General features: G+C 38.5%; 1 protein-coding gene across 5 annotated transcripts in view; it reads right to left on the bottom strand.

Moving 5' to 3' along the window:
- Window positions 1-381: 381 nt before the first annotated feature.
- PIK3CG (phosphatidylinositol-4,5-bisphosphate 3-kinase catalytic subunit gamma) overlaps window positions 382-14,391 on the bottom strand; it is a 34,090-nt gene continuing 20,080 nt past the window's right edge. For all 5 annotated transcript variants that reach the window (XM_019006767.2, XM_015628813.3, XM_015628811.3 and 2 more), the window contains 4 exons: window positions 12,263-12,393; window positions 11,547-11,658; window positions 9,501-9,658; window positions 382-2,395 (listed from right to left, as the gene is read on the bottom strand). In XM_019006767.2, coding sequence (XP_018862312.1) covers window positions 2,114-2,395; window positions 9,501-9,658; window positions 11,547-11,658; window positions 12,263-12,393 — 683 coding nt within the window. In that variant the 3' untranslated portion in view covers window positions 382-2,113. The remainder of the gene's footprint in view (window positions 2,396-9,500; window positions 9,659-11,546; window positions 11,659-12,262; window positions 12,394-14,391) is intronic.

Raw genomic sequence — 14,391 nt, 5'->3', positions numbered from 1 at the left:
TCCCTTGAAGTTGTGACTAGCATTTATTTCCTCATGCTAAATTTAGTACTAGATCTATTTATTTTTTAAAACTAGGAACTTACTAAAATCTTCAGACTTTTCTTCATAGAACAAACCAGGAATGAATGAAGTGCTCTTCAAAAGTGGCAATATTCTATTCACATTTTACAATTATAGTAATTGCAATTCTAATACTATAGACCATTAAAATTTAAGATATCCGACATCATACAGAGTAATTAATATGGAACAAAAACAATTCCTCTGAGTGGGACTTTGAATATTATTTCTTACTGAGATTAGGTAGTCTTTAAGAAACTGGATAAAAAAATATTTCCATGTATTTTGGGCTAAGCTGCTTACGCATGAATAATAATCAAATGAATAGAACATATCAATTTATTTCAGATCTATAAAATACAAATCTAAAATATTTTACAGACAATATCCACCATTTAGTTTATATTTTACTGCAATCTAAAGCCTATCTTGCACAGAATAATAATGTAACAGAATAACAAAATAGTCTACATTTTAACCTTAGAGATTTCCTTAACTGGAGTCTACCATTTACATCAGAAATACTTGTGTAACCAATTAAACATCTACATTTCAAGAACAGATTTGCTACATCTCAGAACTGAGACACCAATTACAGTACATTTATTAAAAATCCTTCAAGAATGCACTCAGTGGTAGCAGTAGGTAAAATCATAACAGTTCTGTGAAATGATCAAAGCAAATGATAACAGAATTGTAAAATTCAGTTAATCATTTATATGTAATGTAAAGCCCATGTAACGCTACAATGAAGGAAGAAATTTCATGGGCACAAGTACAAAAAAGCAATATTGTAAGCCATCTTCTCTCTTTGGTGAAAATCAATTAGCAAGAAGTATACCATAATAATTCAAGTCAAAGACTAATTCAGGCTAAATGTTTTTTTCCTTTCCTACCATAGGTAGACTTGATTTGCAGGGAATCTACAGTAGAGTTACAATTCTACTTAACACTGCTCATTTTTTCCTCTTTTAAGTTTAAATATTGAAATTAAAGATAAGGTGGGGTTTTTTCCTTCTTTCATAAATAGCTTTTCAATAGTATGGTTTCTTCAGGAATTTAAAAATAAATAGCAAAATATACACAACTTCAAAGATTACATTTAATTCCTTCTAGGTATATCCTGAAAATATATCACCAAGGAATAAATAACTTTGGGTAGCTCAGATATTTGGTAAAATGTCAATTACTCTTACATAAGGAGTTTTCTCTGAGGGATAAGGAAGTACCATGTTTTTTTGTACAAAGCTTTTCCTATACAAGTGGAGTTTTAATAACTTTACACTAAGAATATAATCTGTAATATGGGCATTTCCCACTAAAAAGTACAGTAAAAAATCTTTCAAAATTAAACCTCCAGAATTTCATGTCCAAATTTGAGGAACTTCCAGGTAACTATGAAATTCTCCTGGCACTCAAGATTGGTTGTCTGTGTCAGGAGATTACAGTAACAGTAAGGCAATTTCCTCCAATGGAGAGCCAAAACTCTTCTCTATTGACAACATATTAAAAATCCAGAAAGGATAAAATGTTGAGGAAGGGACAAAAGAGAAGGATGTGGATGAAGAACATTTGTGTGTAAACCATCCTGACACAGGTATGGATTGTCTACAGAGATTTCACTATAACAACAGATTTTATATAAATTCTTCTGGTTTTGAAGGACTTAACCCCTATGAACAATCAAGGTAAGGTCATAGGAGGTTTGTAGGTTATCTTCTCAACCTCATCTTACTCAACCTCCTCCTTATATTTATCTGAAATTATTGCTAAAGAAAGCAAAAAAAAAAAAAAAATCCAAGCCACATCAGCAAAGCAAATAGTTAAAAGAACCAAGCAACTTGAAGAGTCATTAGAAATTAAAAAAAAAAAAAAAATTATCTCCAGAAAGATCTTCTGAAGGGGCAGAGTAAAGTCCTTGCCTTTTTACAAGATCCATTTAAGCTGCCAGAAGAGTAAAGGCAATTTTGACTGCTCATTTAGTCAGAATTCATAAATAACATGTAAGTTCACTAACCTCCTATTCACACCCACAGTTAATTTACATAAAATATTAAGCAGAATGCTTTTCTACTCCTTGTTTTATTCCAAGCACAAGATGCAAAAACCAGTTAAACTGCACCGTCCAGCCCTTATCTCTGCAAACCTCTATCTGATCAAGAAAATGCTTTTTGGCATCTTCTTCACTTTTCCCTACTGTCAGTGCATCCCTGATATATTCAATATCTTCTTTGCTGGTTAATTGGGGCATTCCAGTCATTAGCATCATGGAGAACAGGATAATCAGCAGGTTTGTGTGGTGCCGGAGAGCTAAATAAGCCTTCACACATACGTCCTGTGAGAGAGAAGAGTTTTTTGTTAATTGAGGAGATGAATTGAGGGGGATGGTGTAGGAATTTCACAGGACTCTCATTAACCAATGCCATTCAATCACTCAAGTATGTCAGAGACCAACAGAGCTTTTCTACTGAGATGAAATGTAACATAAATTTCTGCACCTGCTGCTCAGTGTAACTTCATTCTCCACAGCTTGGGGCAACAAGAACTGTTTGGATATACAACTAACAGCTCTTAATAATACATTAATTACTAAAGCATAAGACCGTAGCCTCACCAGAACTTCAAAATAATTTTGCTTCCATATAACCTTTCTGTGGCTGTTAAAAGAGACAGCAATAACTCCCTGCCTTCCTTTCCTGTTGGGATGTTCCCATTTAAAGTCTGTGGCTGGCAAGTGATACTGAACAAAGCAGCACCTCCAGGGGATTGCTCTTCATTTTCTATAGATGTCTATTAACTTTGCAGTGGTGACAGATTATTTAACAGGGAAGATTTTCAGGCTTGGTGTTCTAAGGAATTTTGCTAGCTGGCAGCTCTAGTCTTCAGGCATTCTGCCTTGCTGGAGGATTTCTATCACTGTGTACTGTCATTCTGGATTCCATAGGCATTTTTTATAACCTTTTCATTTCCATGTATAAATAATCTGTGCTTAACAACAGAACTTTTACAAGAATGACATTTCTGCAGCTTGGAAAAACATGCGATGCTTTAAAAATAATATTTCCTCTGAAGTGACTAATATATAAACTGTAATTATTATTTTAATATTAAATTTATAACTCATTCACTAGCAGAAATAAGAACAATGCAACAAAGACATCAATCATCAATCAACTAGAAATTAGGTCTGCAATGTGGTAATGTAAGAATATGAAAAATATTTACAAGAAGGTTATTATTCAAACCACAGCTGAAGCAATGCTAATTTTTACCCAAATAAATATTCAATTTTACCTTTCAACAACTGTACATTAATTTTTTGAATAATAGCTGGGAAATCCAAATATTTTAATGTAAACTTCCAACAAATCCCATCAGCCCTCTAGAACACAGGGTATTTTTTACAAGATACATGTTTTTTTCTTCCTCTGAAACAGGAAGAAGTGCACAAATAATAACAAAATAATCTTAACATCACTCTTTATATCAGCAGCACCAGGACACCCAGCCAGAGAGGTTAGGAAAATACTAGGGAAGAAAGATGATATATTGAAGGTCTGTCTGTACAATTATTTTTTTTAGTATTGCCTGGGAACTTAAATCTTTTACTCTGTTCCCAAATAAATTCTGTCCTGAAATAAGATCATATTTATGAACTCAAATGTTAGTTTAGTTCTAGCACAGAAAAAGATTAAATGTACTGGTCAAAGCACAATTTACAATAGAAAACACCATCACCTTATCACAGGGAATAGTTTCTCTCCATTATAGCAGGAGAAAAAAATAAAAAAGAAATTTTACTTATGTACTATCAACTTCAAACAGAGAAATCTTGTCACAAGAGTTAGTCTGTGTTTTGTTACCCTTGAAAGAGATGAAAGGTCTTTATAGTTATATCAAAGAAGGTTTTACATTTCTGTATGGATGATGCATCTCACTGCTTTGGGTGTCTGAGACAGAAAAACAATTATGCAGTCAAGAAAAACCCAGTATCACTGCATCTCAAAGGCAGTCCTTCCAGGAATTCAAAAGATTTAAAAAATCTGCATCTGCCTGTTACAGTTATTTATTCAGACAGGAACTGAATGTGGTTTTGCATTAGTATCTTCCAAGAAAAGGAATTTTTACGCTTTTGAGAGAGGCAGCAAGAACCAAAAATAACCCAGCGATAGGTATGTGTCAAGGATTTGTACATGTTTACCATGGGATTAAGGAGGGAGCTGCTAACTCATCTAAAGCCATAGGCAAAATGAGAGGAACTGAGAAGTCTTTCCCAATAAGAAAGTCCTTTGCCCAATAAGAAAAAAAGGAATAATAATTTTGAAACCCTGAAACTGTCCTAATTATTATTATCCTGAAATCCAGGCATTTTTATAATATGAAGTGTCCAAGTTGTTACATAGGCCATCCCTTCCCACTACAGTATACTGCAAAAAAAGTGATGAATTGGGTACCCTTCTACTTTCTGTCACCTCTGGCAATCAAATACATGAGATTTTGTAAAGAAACAGTACAGAACAATTGGATTAGCAGTGAAAATACAGATTTCTGCATTGTCAAGTGAGCAGAGTGATGAAAAAATAATGAATTAAGTAAATTAAATCTAATGAATAAAAAAAAAGCTCATAATTTAATGCACAAACTATCGAAGACAAAATGACAGTTTTAGGCAAATTAATAATAAGTAGGTGGACAAAGCTCAAAAAAGACCATGAAGATATTAGATGAGGCTTACTTAAAGGTTTCTACAAGTAAGAAGTGAGAAAATTGTGTGTGCATAGAAGTAAGAAAATTGATGGGCTTCAGCCAAAGGCTGGAAAGGAAATGCTATCACATATGACACTTACAGCAAGAGAAATTTGGCAATACCAGGGCAGCTGAAAAATTCATAGATGGAACAGAGAAATACTTGTCTTCTCAGGTTAAATTATGCTTAAATACATTTTTGTGATGACAAAAAAGCCCATCAAATATTGCTTCCTTCTAATTTCTCTGGTATCATTAATAATCTCTGGCCTCTAATTTTCATTAAACCATCATAACAAATGCAAACAAAAAGGGAAACAAAATTAGATTAAGAACTAATAGAAAGGAACTTCATTGCTAGTTCAGAAAAGTGACCAGGCCGCTGACAGCCTTGGAAGTGCACTAATAATAAACTATACTCCTCTGCAGTGAACTTTGGTCAAAGCTATCTGTCATTTTAATCTCCAGCATCTGAAATATAAGCTCTGGCTAACACATCTGTGTGGACTATGTCCAGTGGATAACAAAGAAAAAAAAATTATTAAAGTAGGTTACTGAGTTATTAAAAACAACAAAGACTGTAAAAAACAAAGGAGACTTCTGAAGTATGAGTTGTTTTAATGTAGTCAAGTACAAAATAATGAGAAATGCTCTTAAAAATTAATGAAGGATAAATGCTGAGACTTTTCCATTAATACATGAATGAATCAGCAGGCAGACTAAATGAATCCATCAGTATTAGGAAATATAATGAAAACAAGTCAACTGAAAAGTGAAACTACAATTTTGGTGTTTTTTTTAAACTCTGGTCATGTCATTAAAACATGCATTTTTCATAGCAAAACATGTCATGCAAATCTTGCTCTGTGTTACACTTTTACTTGTATAGAAGTATCTTAACTTTCTTTTTACAGGTCTTTGAGACAGAAAATACTTTGAATGTACTACTTCGATAGTGGTTTATAACCACTAGCTATTGCAGCAGAACTACACATGAAGTTACATTTTTTGGTCAGTTTATTGTTGCCTGTGCCAAAATCATGTCTCTTAAAATGCCCAGATCTCATATCCCCATCACAGCTCACAAGAGTAAAAACACATTAATCACCTTTTATCTAGCTAAGGTAGAAATGGAAATTACATTGGTGCTATCACTCCTAAACTTCAGCATTCCTAAACTGTCTGCATTAGTGGGATGGTAACAGTGCTCAGAAATTAGTACCAGAGTAACAGAAAGTTTATTTAGTGTGCTGGTTATGCGTTAATTGATATTTGGTGAGGAAAGAAGAAGCCACCCACAGAAATGATTTTTCTGAGAGAAGATGCTAAGAGCTCCCTCTGAGCCCGGCAGAAACCAATAGCTGGCTAGCACTGAGAATTGACAACCTACGAAACCATTAGGAAGCTAGGTCCGCCTCTGTGAGATTCACATTTTAAAGCCGGGGGAATCTCTTGTTTCTGACCTTGGAGAGGTAACTGGGCACCGCTCGGGCCGGCCCCGCTCCGCCGCGGCCCGCGCAGTGGCCGGGCGGGGACGGGAGGCTGCGGGGCCCCGGCCGAGGCTGGGCCGGGCCACGGCTGCAGCCCCTTGCTGACACTGAGCCCTGCCCCGCTGCCGGCCCGGGCCGAGCCGGGGTCCGCTGGGCCCCGGGAGCGGCTCCAGGCCGGGCCAGGCCTCCCCCGCCATGGCCCGCGCAGCCCCAGCGGCTGCCGGGCAGAGGGAGGAGAAGCCATCGGCCCGCAGCTGAAATTGAAGGAAGCAGGGCCAGGGACCAGCCATGCGGCCAGAGCGGCCGCCACTGTTCTGGCCGGGCCCCCTGGGATCTTGGCACGACACCAGCGTGGTCCCAAAGAACTTTCATCACAAGCAGCTTCGGCCGCAGCCCGGTAGAGATCGTATGACTGCCCGCAGGCCTGGGTGAGATATTAGCTCCTCCAATGCACGCATGAAACTTGCAAAGCATCGATCCTCTCATGAGTAAGAGAAAAGGACAGAGGGAAAACATGTAGAGAAACAACATGAAGACACCAAGGTCAGTAAAGAAGGAGTCAGGTCTCAGATGGGAAGAGAATGAGGAGATGCCTTAGTCTTGGGCCGGAATTCTTTTGGTAAGGCCATGGAGATGGACTGTGATACACTAGAATATCCCCTTTAATTCATGAAAATCTGTGGGGGGAGGGAGTGTTCAAACTGTAGATATGAGCAGAGGCATCCATAATGAAGCAAAGCAGATGTTGAAGTAGCTGTGATCCCATGAGAAGCTTGAACAGAGAGAGATGAGAGTAATGAAGACCCTTTGCCCTCCAGGGAAAGAAGATATCTGTTCCCAGGGATGCAGATGATCTGAGAGATAGATGAAGGTTCTTTGCTTTTGAACAGGTCATGCTTAAAAGTTGACATGACCCATGAATGCAGCTGTGAAACAGCTGTAAAAGATGGGAGGGACTTCACAATTGCAGATTTTCTGGGTGGCTGCTGTCAGTGGAAATTAAAAAGCCACGAGAAAACTGCTTCTTGTGGAGAAGTCTCCATGGCATGGCAACAGAAACTCCTCCCTGCAAGAACTGCTGAAAGACTATTGTAGAGGTTGTAACTGACTGAAAATCCCAGGTTTCATCTCTACACTGTCAGTGGGAAAGAAAAGAGGTAATGGGGAGGGGAGAATAAGTGTTCTGAAAGTTTTATTCTGATTCTTCTTATTCTTTTAGTTCTGTTAATAAAGTTTTCTTTATACCTTTTAAGTTTTGAGCCTGCTTTGCCCTCCTCCTAATTCATATCTCACAGCAGGAAATGAGTAAATAATTCCAGTAGGTGCACTAGTGATTTTAGCCAGCACTAGGCCCACTACATTTAGTCAAACCCAGGTCTCCATGATGGAGGCATGACGTGTGGAAGAGAGACTGTGACCAAACTTACTTCTGATTGATTTTGGTACTTGGGCTGCTGAAGTAAAGGACACTAACAAGCTGGATCCATATATATGAAAACAACTTTACCTTTTGCAGACACCTTTCAATTCTCCATTAGCACACTTTGAAACTAACAACTATTTTGTTGCTTCCAGAACAGAGGTCTTTTTTGAAATGACATACCGCAGACAGGTGTTTCAGTCCCACACCTGCACATGACTTACAGCTGCAGCAGCAGCATCATTGCTGTACACAGCACAGCTCACAGGCTTCCCTGAGAGCATGGGCTCAGCATTCCCTTCCCATGGCAAACCCCACCCTAATATCTTTTGATCTACGAGTCTCCTTCAAAACACCTCCACTGTGATAAATGCAGTCCTGGCAAAAATGAAGGTTCAAAGATTGCACATGGTTCTTTAATTATTTTCAGAAGTTTGGGCAGGGACTTCAACCAAAGATCGTTGGTTCTTTGCATGGGTCTGCTCCACACGCACTCTCTGCCTTCTGATTGTCTCTGGTGGACAATGTGATTTGTACTAATACAAGAATGCCATAAGGAGGGAATTGCAAGAGGATCCAAGTGGATCCCCATCCCTGGCAGGGAGACCTGGAGAATGTGTCCAGCCTGAAGGTGGTGAACACTCATTTTTGGACGAGTAAGTAAAAGCACTGAGATGCAGCCACAAATGGAGACAAAATGCTGAAGTAACTGCATTGAGGACCCACCTGGTGCTATCACCTTAGGAAAATTCCCATTGCCCATCACAGACAATCACAAGGGAGATGGGTATGTGTGTGTGCACATAAGACACAGATTTGCTATACAACTCTGTATATGTTCAAAGGAACACAGTCATCATCCACCAGGAAGAACCTTAATTAGGTTCTCAGGTTAGAAAACCAGACTCCATACTGGGACTGGTTTACCCACAAACAATCCAGAACATGAAAGTTAGGCTTTGGTTTTGACTCACGCTACAGAAGAATTTTTCTTTTGATATTATATGGAACCTGCTTTCTAAATCAGACACTTTATCAAAGTCTCTAAAGATGACCACAGGAATAATAACATCTCAGACATACATGTACTTCTGACCAACCACATTCTCTATAATTTCATTAAACATAGGAATTGCATACTGAACTTCTTCTTTGACCAGGTCCTACACTAGTTCAAATAATCAAAATTGGTTTGAAAGCGCTTATTTCAAATAGAAGCAATAGAACAGATTTTTAACACCATTCATATATTTCAGAGTTGTATCTAACCATCCACTTCACAAACCAGCATCTGAGATAGCTTTGAGTCACTACAGATTTTTACTCAGATGCCGCAATCCTAGCCCCAGAACTCGAGGGCAGGATCAGGAGGGACTAACACTGGCAAAGCCAGCTGATGAATGCCTCACACCTGCTCATACTCCACAGAGGTTCTGCTTAGAGCTGTGAATTTCTTCTAATTGCACAAACACTAAAGCCCTCTGCAAAGTGTTTTCAATCAAGACAAGAAACAAAGAAAGAATTATCTTGCTTATCTGGTCTGCTGCTAATGAGCTTTTCAATATGCCTTTGTCAATGTTTGAATTCTAGTTCCCATAACTGTACAGATAATTTTTTTCTCTTAGTTGGGCCTAAAATATCCCAGAATTGTACTATGATTCAGTGCATTTTATTAAGATAATACCCAGGAGCCTAGATCTTTGAAAACCAAGGCACTAATGTTCATTTCAGAGGGTATAAAAACATTGCTTAATTGATTTGCAGCTAGATATTTATTCTTTTACCTGAAATTTATGGAAATGGAGACTTGTCTTCTTTCCTGAAGTTCCCATGACATACAGAAAATCTGGAGTCAGCACAAAAGGAACTCTCTCCTTATTAATTCCAAGAAAGCTTTTGTAATTCCCAAGAATATGGCCAAAATCAATATGGAAAAGGTTACCTTCAAAAAAATAAGAAGTCACATTTAGACAAATACAATAAACTGCTAAGAACAGTTACGTGTATTCACAGTACTTCTAACTCTGTTGGGGGTTTTTTTGTATATATGATCACTCTTAAGTTCAGCAGAAAAGACTATTTTCTTTATTTTTTTTGGGAAATACATAATTCTGTCCTCTTAGCAAAATTACTTCTTCTTTATCTTTGGCAGTTGTTAAAAGAATTGCTGTATTATCTAAACATACACTCTCAACTTTTCAAAAGTCAACCAAGGAAAGCTTGTGCCTCATCCCCGTAATAATCAGAGCATCACTACACGAAAGAGGCTTGAGGGTTAGGCTTCAAATACCCATGGGATTCTGGCACTAACCATCTCCTTGGCAAACGTCATTGACTACAATATGTTTTCTCATCACAGAACTTCATTAGCGATTTCTAAACTACTGTGTGTATTCAAAGTCTTCATTGTCACCCTTTGGATAGCTTTGAGAGTAGAACAGCATCAGCTGCCATGAAAGTGATGAAAACCTGTCTTTTTAAGGGTAACTACACCTACAGGACTCAAGCGTGCTGCTACTCTCCACGTTACTTTATTACTTTCACTAGCAGCCAGGATACAGATACAAGAGTATGGTTACTTAAAAACACAGATTTGTAGTAGTGGCATATTTATAAAAAAAGATAAAACATTGAATTATGTAAGATGATACTTAACAGTGATCTGTAGGTGGAACATCCTTAGATGTTCCAGATTTAAAGACAGCTTTCAAGTTCCCCCAGCCTACCAAATATGACTCTCTGAAGACCTCTCAGACTGAGATCCTTCTGGCTCCTGAGGCTCAAGACAGATCCTGTTAAAAATTATGAGGCAAACCTGCTCATGACCACAACAAAATAACACTTCTTTCTCTGTTTCCCTGTCTACTGACCTGTGCCTCATGTTCTATCAGTGGGAACTAACACCACATTATATAATATATAATGTTGAAATTAAAGCATTTCTTTGTCATTTTTTCCTCAAGGCCTTCTGCTGAACTTTTACTGTAGTCTTCCACTAGCTAATTTCTGCCTTCAGGGTACTTCTCTCTAGCCTTCAATTGATGAACTGACTTTAATATAATCAATATTAAATATCCAACCTTTTTCCATATCTTATCAGAGACTAATTATGAAGTGAGAGGATCATGAAAATAAAAGTGAATTCCTTAGATTAAATAAAACTCCTCCACATGTACTGATTGTTCTGGGGTTCTTTCCATTGGTAAGTAAAATTAAGGATGGAAAAATGCACAGCTATAGAAGTAACTCTGAAAATTTATAGTACAAAAAACCTGTGAGTTTCTTCAGGAAGATACAACAATCCCAGAGATTTTAGTAGGAAAACAAATCCACTCCATGTACACTTATTTCCTAAATTTTTTTACAACAGTACGCAGTGCAATTACATTCCTCAGAAGTGAAAACAGTCCAGCAACATCCGAATTCTGATAGAATTCAGTTCCACTGAATACTGTCAGAACCACATCCACACATCAGGCAGATGAACTACATAAAATCTGCTTTATGAAGTTTTTTTGGTGTTCAGACCTTAGATGTAGACAGTAAAAAAAAAATTTGGTTTACATTTCTAATGACTTAGTTTATGTCAAACTGCTCCTTTGAAAATAATGGCATTATTAATGATACATATCTCCGGCCTGTATGAAGGCCAACAGGGGTGAAAATACATTTCAATGTTACCGGAGGACTTGACTTTGTAAGCACCACTGACAGAGTTGGTTTGTGTCTCTTCATTCATTTGTAAGTGCATTATTTATTAAAATGAAACATAAATCTAGTGAAGTATAGACAATCTACACATCTATGAAATTCTCAAAAAAATAACCCACCTGTTTCTGTAATCATGATGTTGTCATTGTGCCTGTCTCCTATTCCAAGTACAAAGGTTGCCACACAGTATCCAGCACAAGAATAAACAAATCTCTCCACAGCTGCCTGAAACTAAAAATAAATCTTAGAGATTTTAAATGCTTCAATGCTAGGCACTAAATGTAATAATTTTCAAAGTTATGTACCTTTCTGTGGAAATATATCTATCAACAGTTAGGAAAACTGCCTTATAAAATACACCACTGCACAGCAGAGATCAATATCACAGCCCTGCAATCCCTGTGCTGGCTCTATCCCTCAGCACAGAAAAGCAGCACAGAGCAGCTCACACATTCTGAGGAAAAACTGTGGCAGAAAGCTGTAGTAGGTCAGTGGATGCACACAACCAAAGGAGTTGTGAGCACCCAAACCTGAACCTAAATCCTCTAAAACCACATTGCCACTCAGTATTCTTAGATTTCCTCTCAACCTGCTCCTCATGTATCACTTCTGACTTCCCTTAATAAAGGAGTGATTTCAGAAGCATCTTGTCTCTCAGGAGTTTGGCTGCCAGCTGGATGCTAAAGGCTCATTCACAGACATCCGCAGCTAAGTGCAGGGAAAATGAATGGATTCTCCAAATTCCCGCAAGTAACAAACACAAACATATGGGCTCTATGCTCCTAAATTAGTAAGGTGCAATTAAAAATCCTACCTAAAAATTCAAAGAACTTACCTTCTCTTCAATCATGCATCTTTCCTTGAGCCACTGGTTTAATATTTCATCCTTAAATGCACCAGTGTTCCCAACTGTACTCTGTTGAATTTTGGCAATTGTTGTAGCATCTTTCACAATTTCGATCATTCCTAAAGAAAATAAGGAAAGTGTTAGAAGAAGTTATTAATTTTTTATCAAATCATATTAAAAATATTCAAAAGCAAATTTTTAACTGTGTTTAAAAATCAACTGCAGACCTTTATAGGTTGTAAGCAGAAATTTATTTGACAAGGAGCAATGGTTCCTGTTCATTCCCAGCTGAAACCAGCAAGGGTTCATAAAGAGCTTGGCATCAAAACTCCTCCTCTTTTAAAATGGATGTATCATATGATGAATGGGAACCCACTACATAAGGCTTTTCCCAAGGAGAGGAAGTATTCCTGTCCTGATCCCAATTTACATTTTCCCCAGCTTGTCTCCAGCTTCACAAATACAAGGAGCTGAGAAAAAGCTTTTGTTTTGCTGCAGTCTAGGGATGCAAGTGTTGCCAGGGCTGTGGCAGAGGAACAGAGCTGGCCCTCCTGCAGCAAATCCAATTTCAGCTTAAGTGTACATATACACAGAAAGCTCAGAAATACCAGTGCACAGTGAGGTACAGCAGTGGGATTGCTGGTGGAACGCTCTGGTTGTCAGGGCCATGGGGTCTGTCCCTAAACAGACCCTTGCCAAGGCAAACTGGCACATTACAGCAATATGGTGCAGAAACAAGGCCTTGTCCTGTTCATGCCAGCATGGTATGTGACAGAGAGGAAGCTAGAGGGAAATGCAGAAACAAAGCCTGCAACACAACTCTGCCCTGTAGCCAAGACTAGCAAATGCAGTCCAGACTGGGTATGTCTGTAAGGGATAAAGTCAGATTTTAATTGAATTTATTTGGTAGTTGGAAATATTTTCTTTTCTTTCTCTGGTTCAAGTTCAACAGTATTTTCGAGCTTCAGCTCCAGTTCAGAGATAAGCAAGCAAACAAAAATACCTCTTTCTCTCCCAAGTGATTCAAAGCAGTTTCTGATTTGTTTTCAATTTGACTCTGAAACAGATCAATTTCTTTCTATTCACAATCCCACCCTTTTGCAATTACTGAATTATATGAAAATTTTTCTGTAACAGAGTGACAACACAGCAATTTCTTCCTGCCCTCTCTGCATGGCTGAATTCATGGCTGAATACACCCTGGAGGTGTATTCAATACACCTGCCTTTAAAGTGGCCTGGATATGTTTGCCATAAAACTGTTGTGGAAATATGACCTCCAAAATCCATCACCAAGACTATCAAATTAAAAAGCTTTGCATTTTGGTCTGTGCTTGTCAAGCTGCTGTTTTTCTCCTGGGTATGAGCTCCAGCTCCCATTCCAGCTGTTGAAAAAATCTTTCCCTGCCTTTGCTCACAAGTCTCCCTCTACCGGCCAACAGCTCCTTGATGGCAGGGGAGCAGAGCTGGCTCAGGAGATGCAAGAAGGATAGCAGTTCTCAGCTGGGCTGCATTCAGCTGGGAGGGAGTGCAGCAGGAAATGCACCGTGCTGTGGTACCAAGGCAGGTGACTCTTCAAAGAGCCAGGTTGTCTTTCTTACTTTCAGCAGTGATGCTGCACAGTAAGCAGTGATAATTGCCTCACAGACCCAGGACCATATGGACATGTTAAAGGGAGAGAGAGCAGGATATGATCTTTCACCAGTGATAGAGAGAGAAGTTCACCCTACACAGGTCTGCTTGGCAGTTGCAGTGGAGAGGACAGATGCTTCCAAAATTATAAACTGCACTGGATGCAATGTCTTTAACAGAATGAGAATGCTCTGTGCAGGAGGAGATGCCAGCCCCAGATGTAAGACAACTGTTTCCCTGTCCTCAGTGTAGAGTGGGGTACTGTCCTTGTGTCAATACACAGAAACTGCCCAAGTTCCATGGAACTATTAAGAGGGAGGGAAGAAGTTGCCTGGAAAAGGACCACATGCGAATACTGTGAAGGAACATTTGCATGCCACTACTCTTTGGTTCTGTTCCAAACAAGCATAAGCTCTACATCAAAGTATGCTACATTGGGCATTACTAATTTTGGCTGCAGGTATTCTCAGCAAACCAAGCATGAGT

This window comes from Parus major, chromosome 1A (assembly GCF_001522545.3).
Source record: "Parus major isolate Abel chromosome 1A, Parus_major1.1, whole genome shotgun sequence".
NCBI lineage: Eukaryota > Metazoa > Chordata > Aves > Passeriformes > Paridae > Parus > Parus major.
The sequence above is the reverse complement of the archived record's forward strand: the minus strand, read 5'-3'. Positions and strand labels throughout refer to the sequence as shown.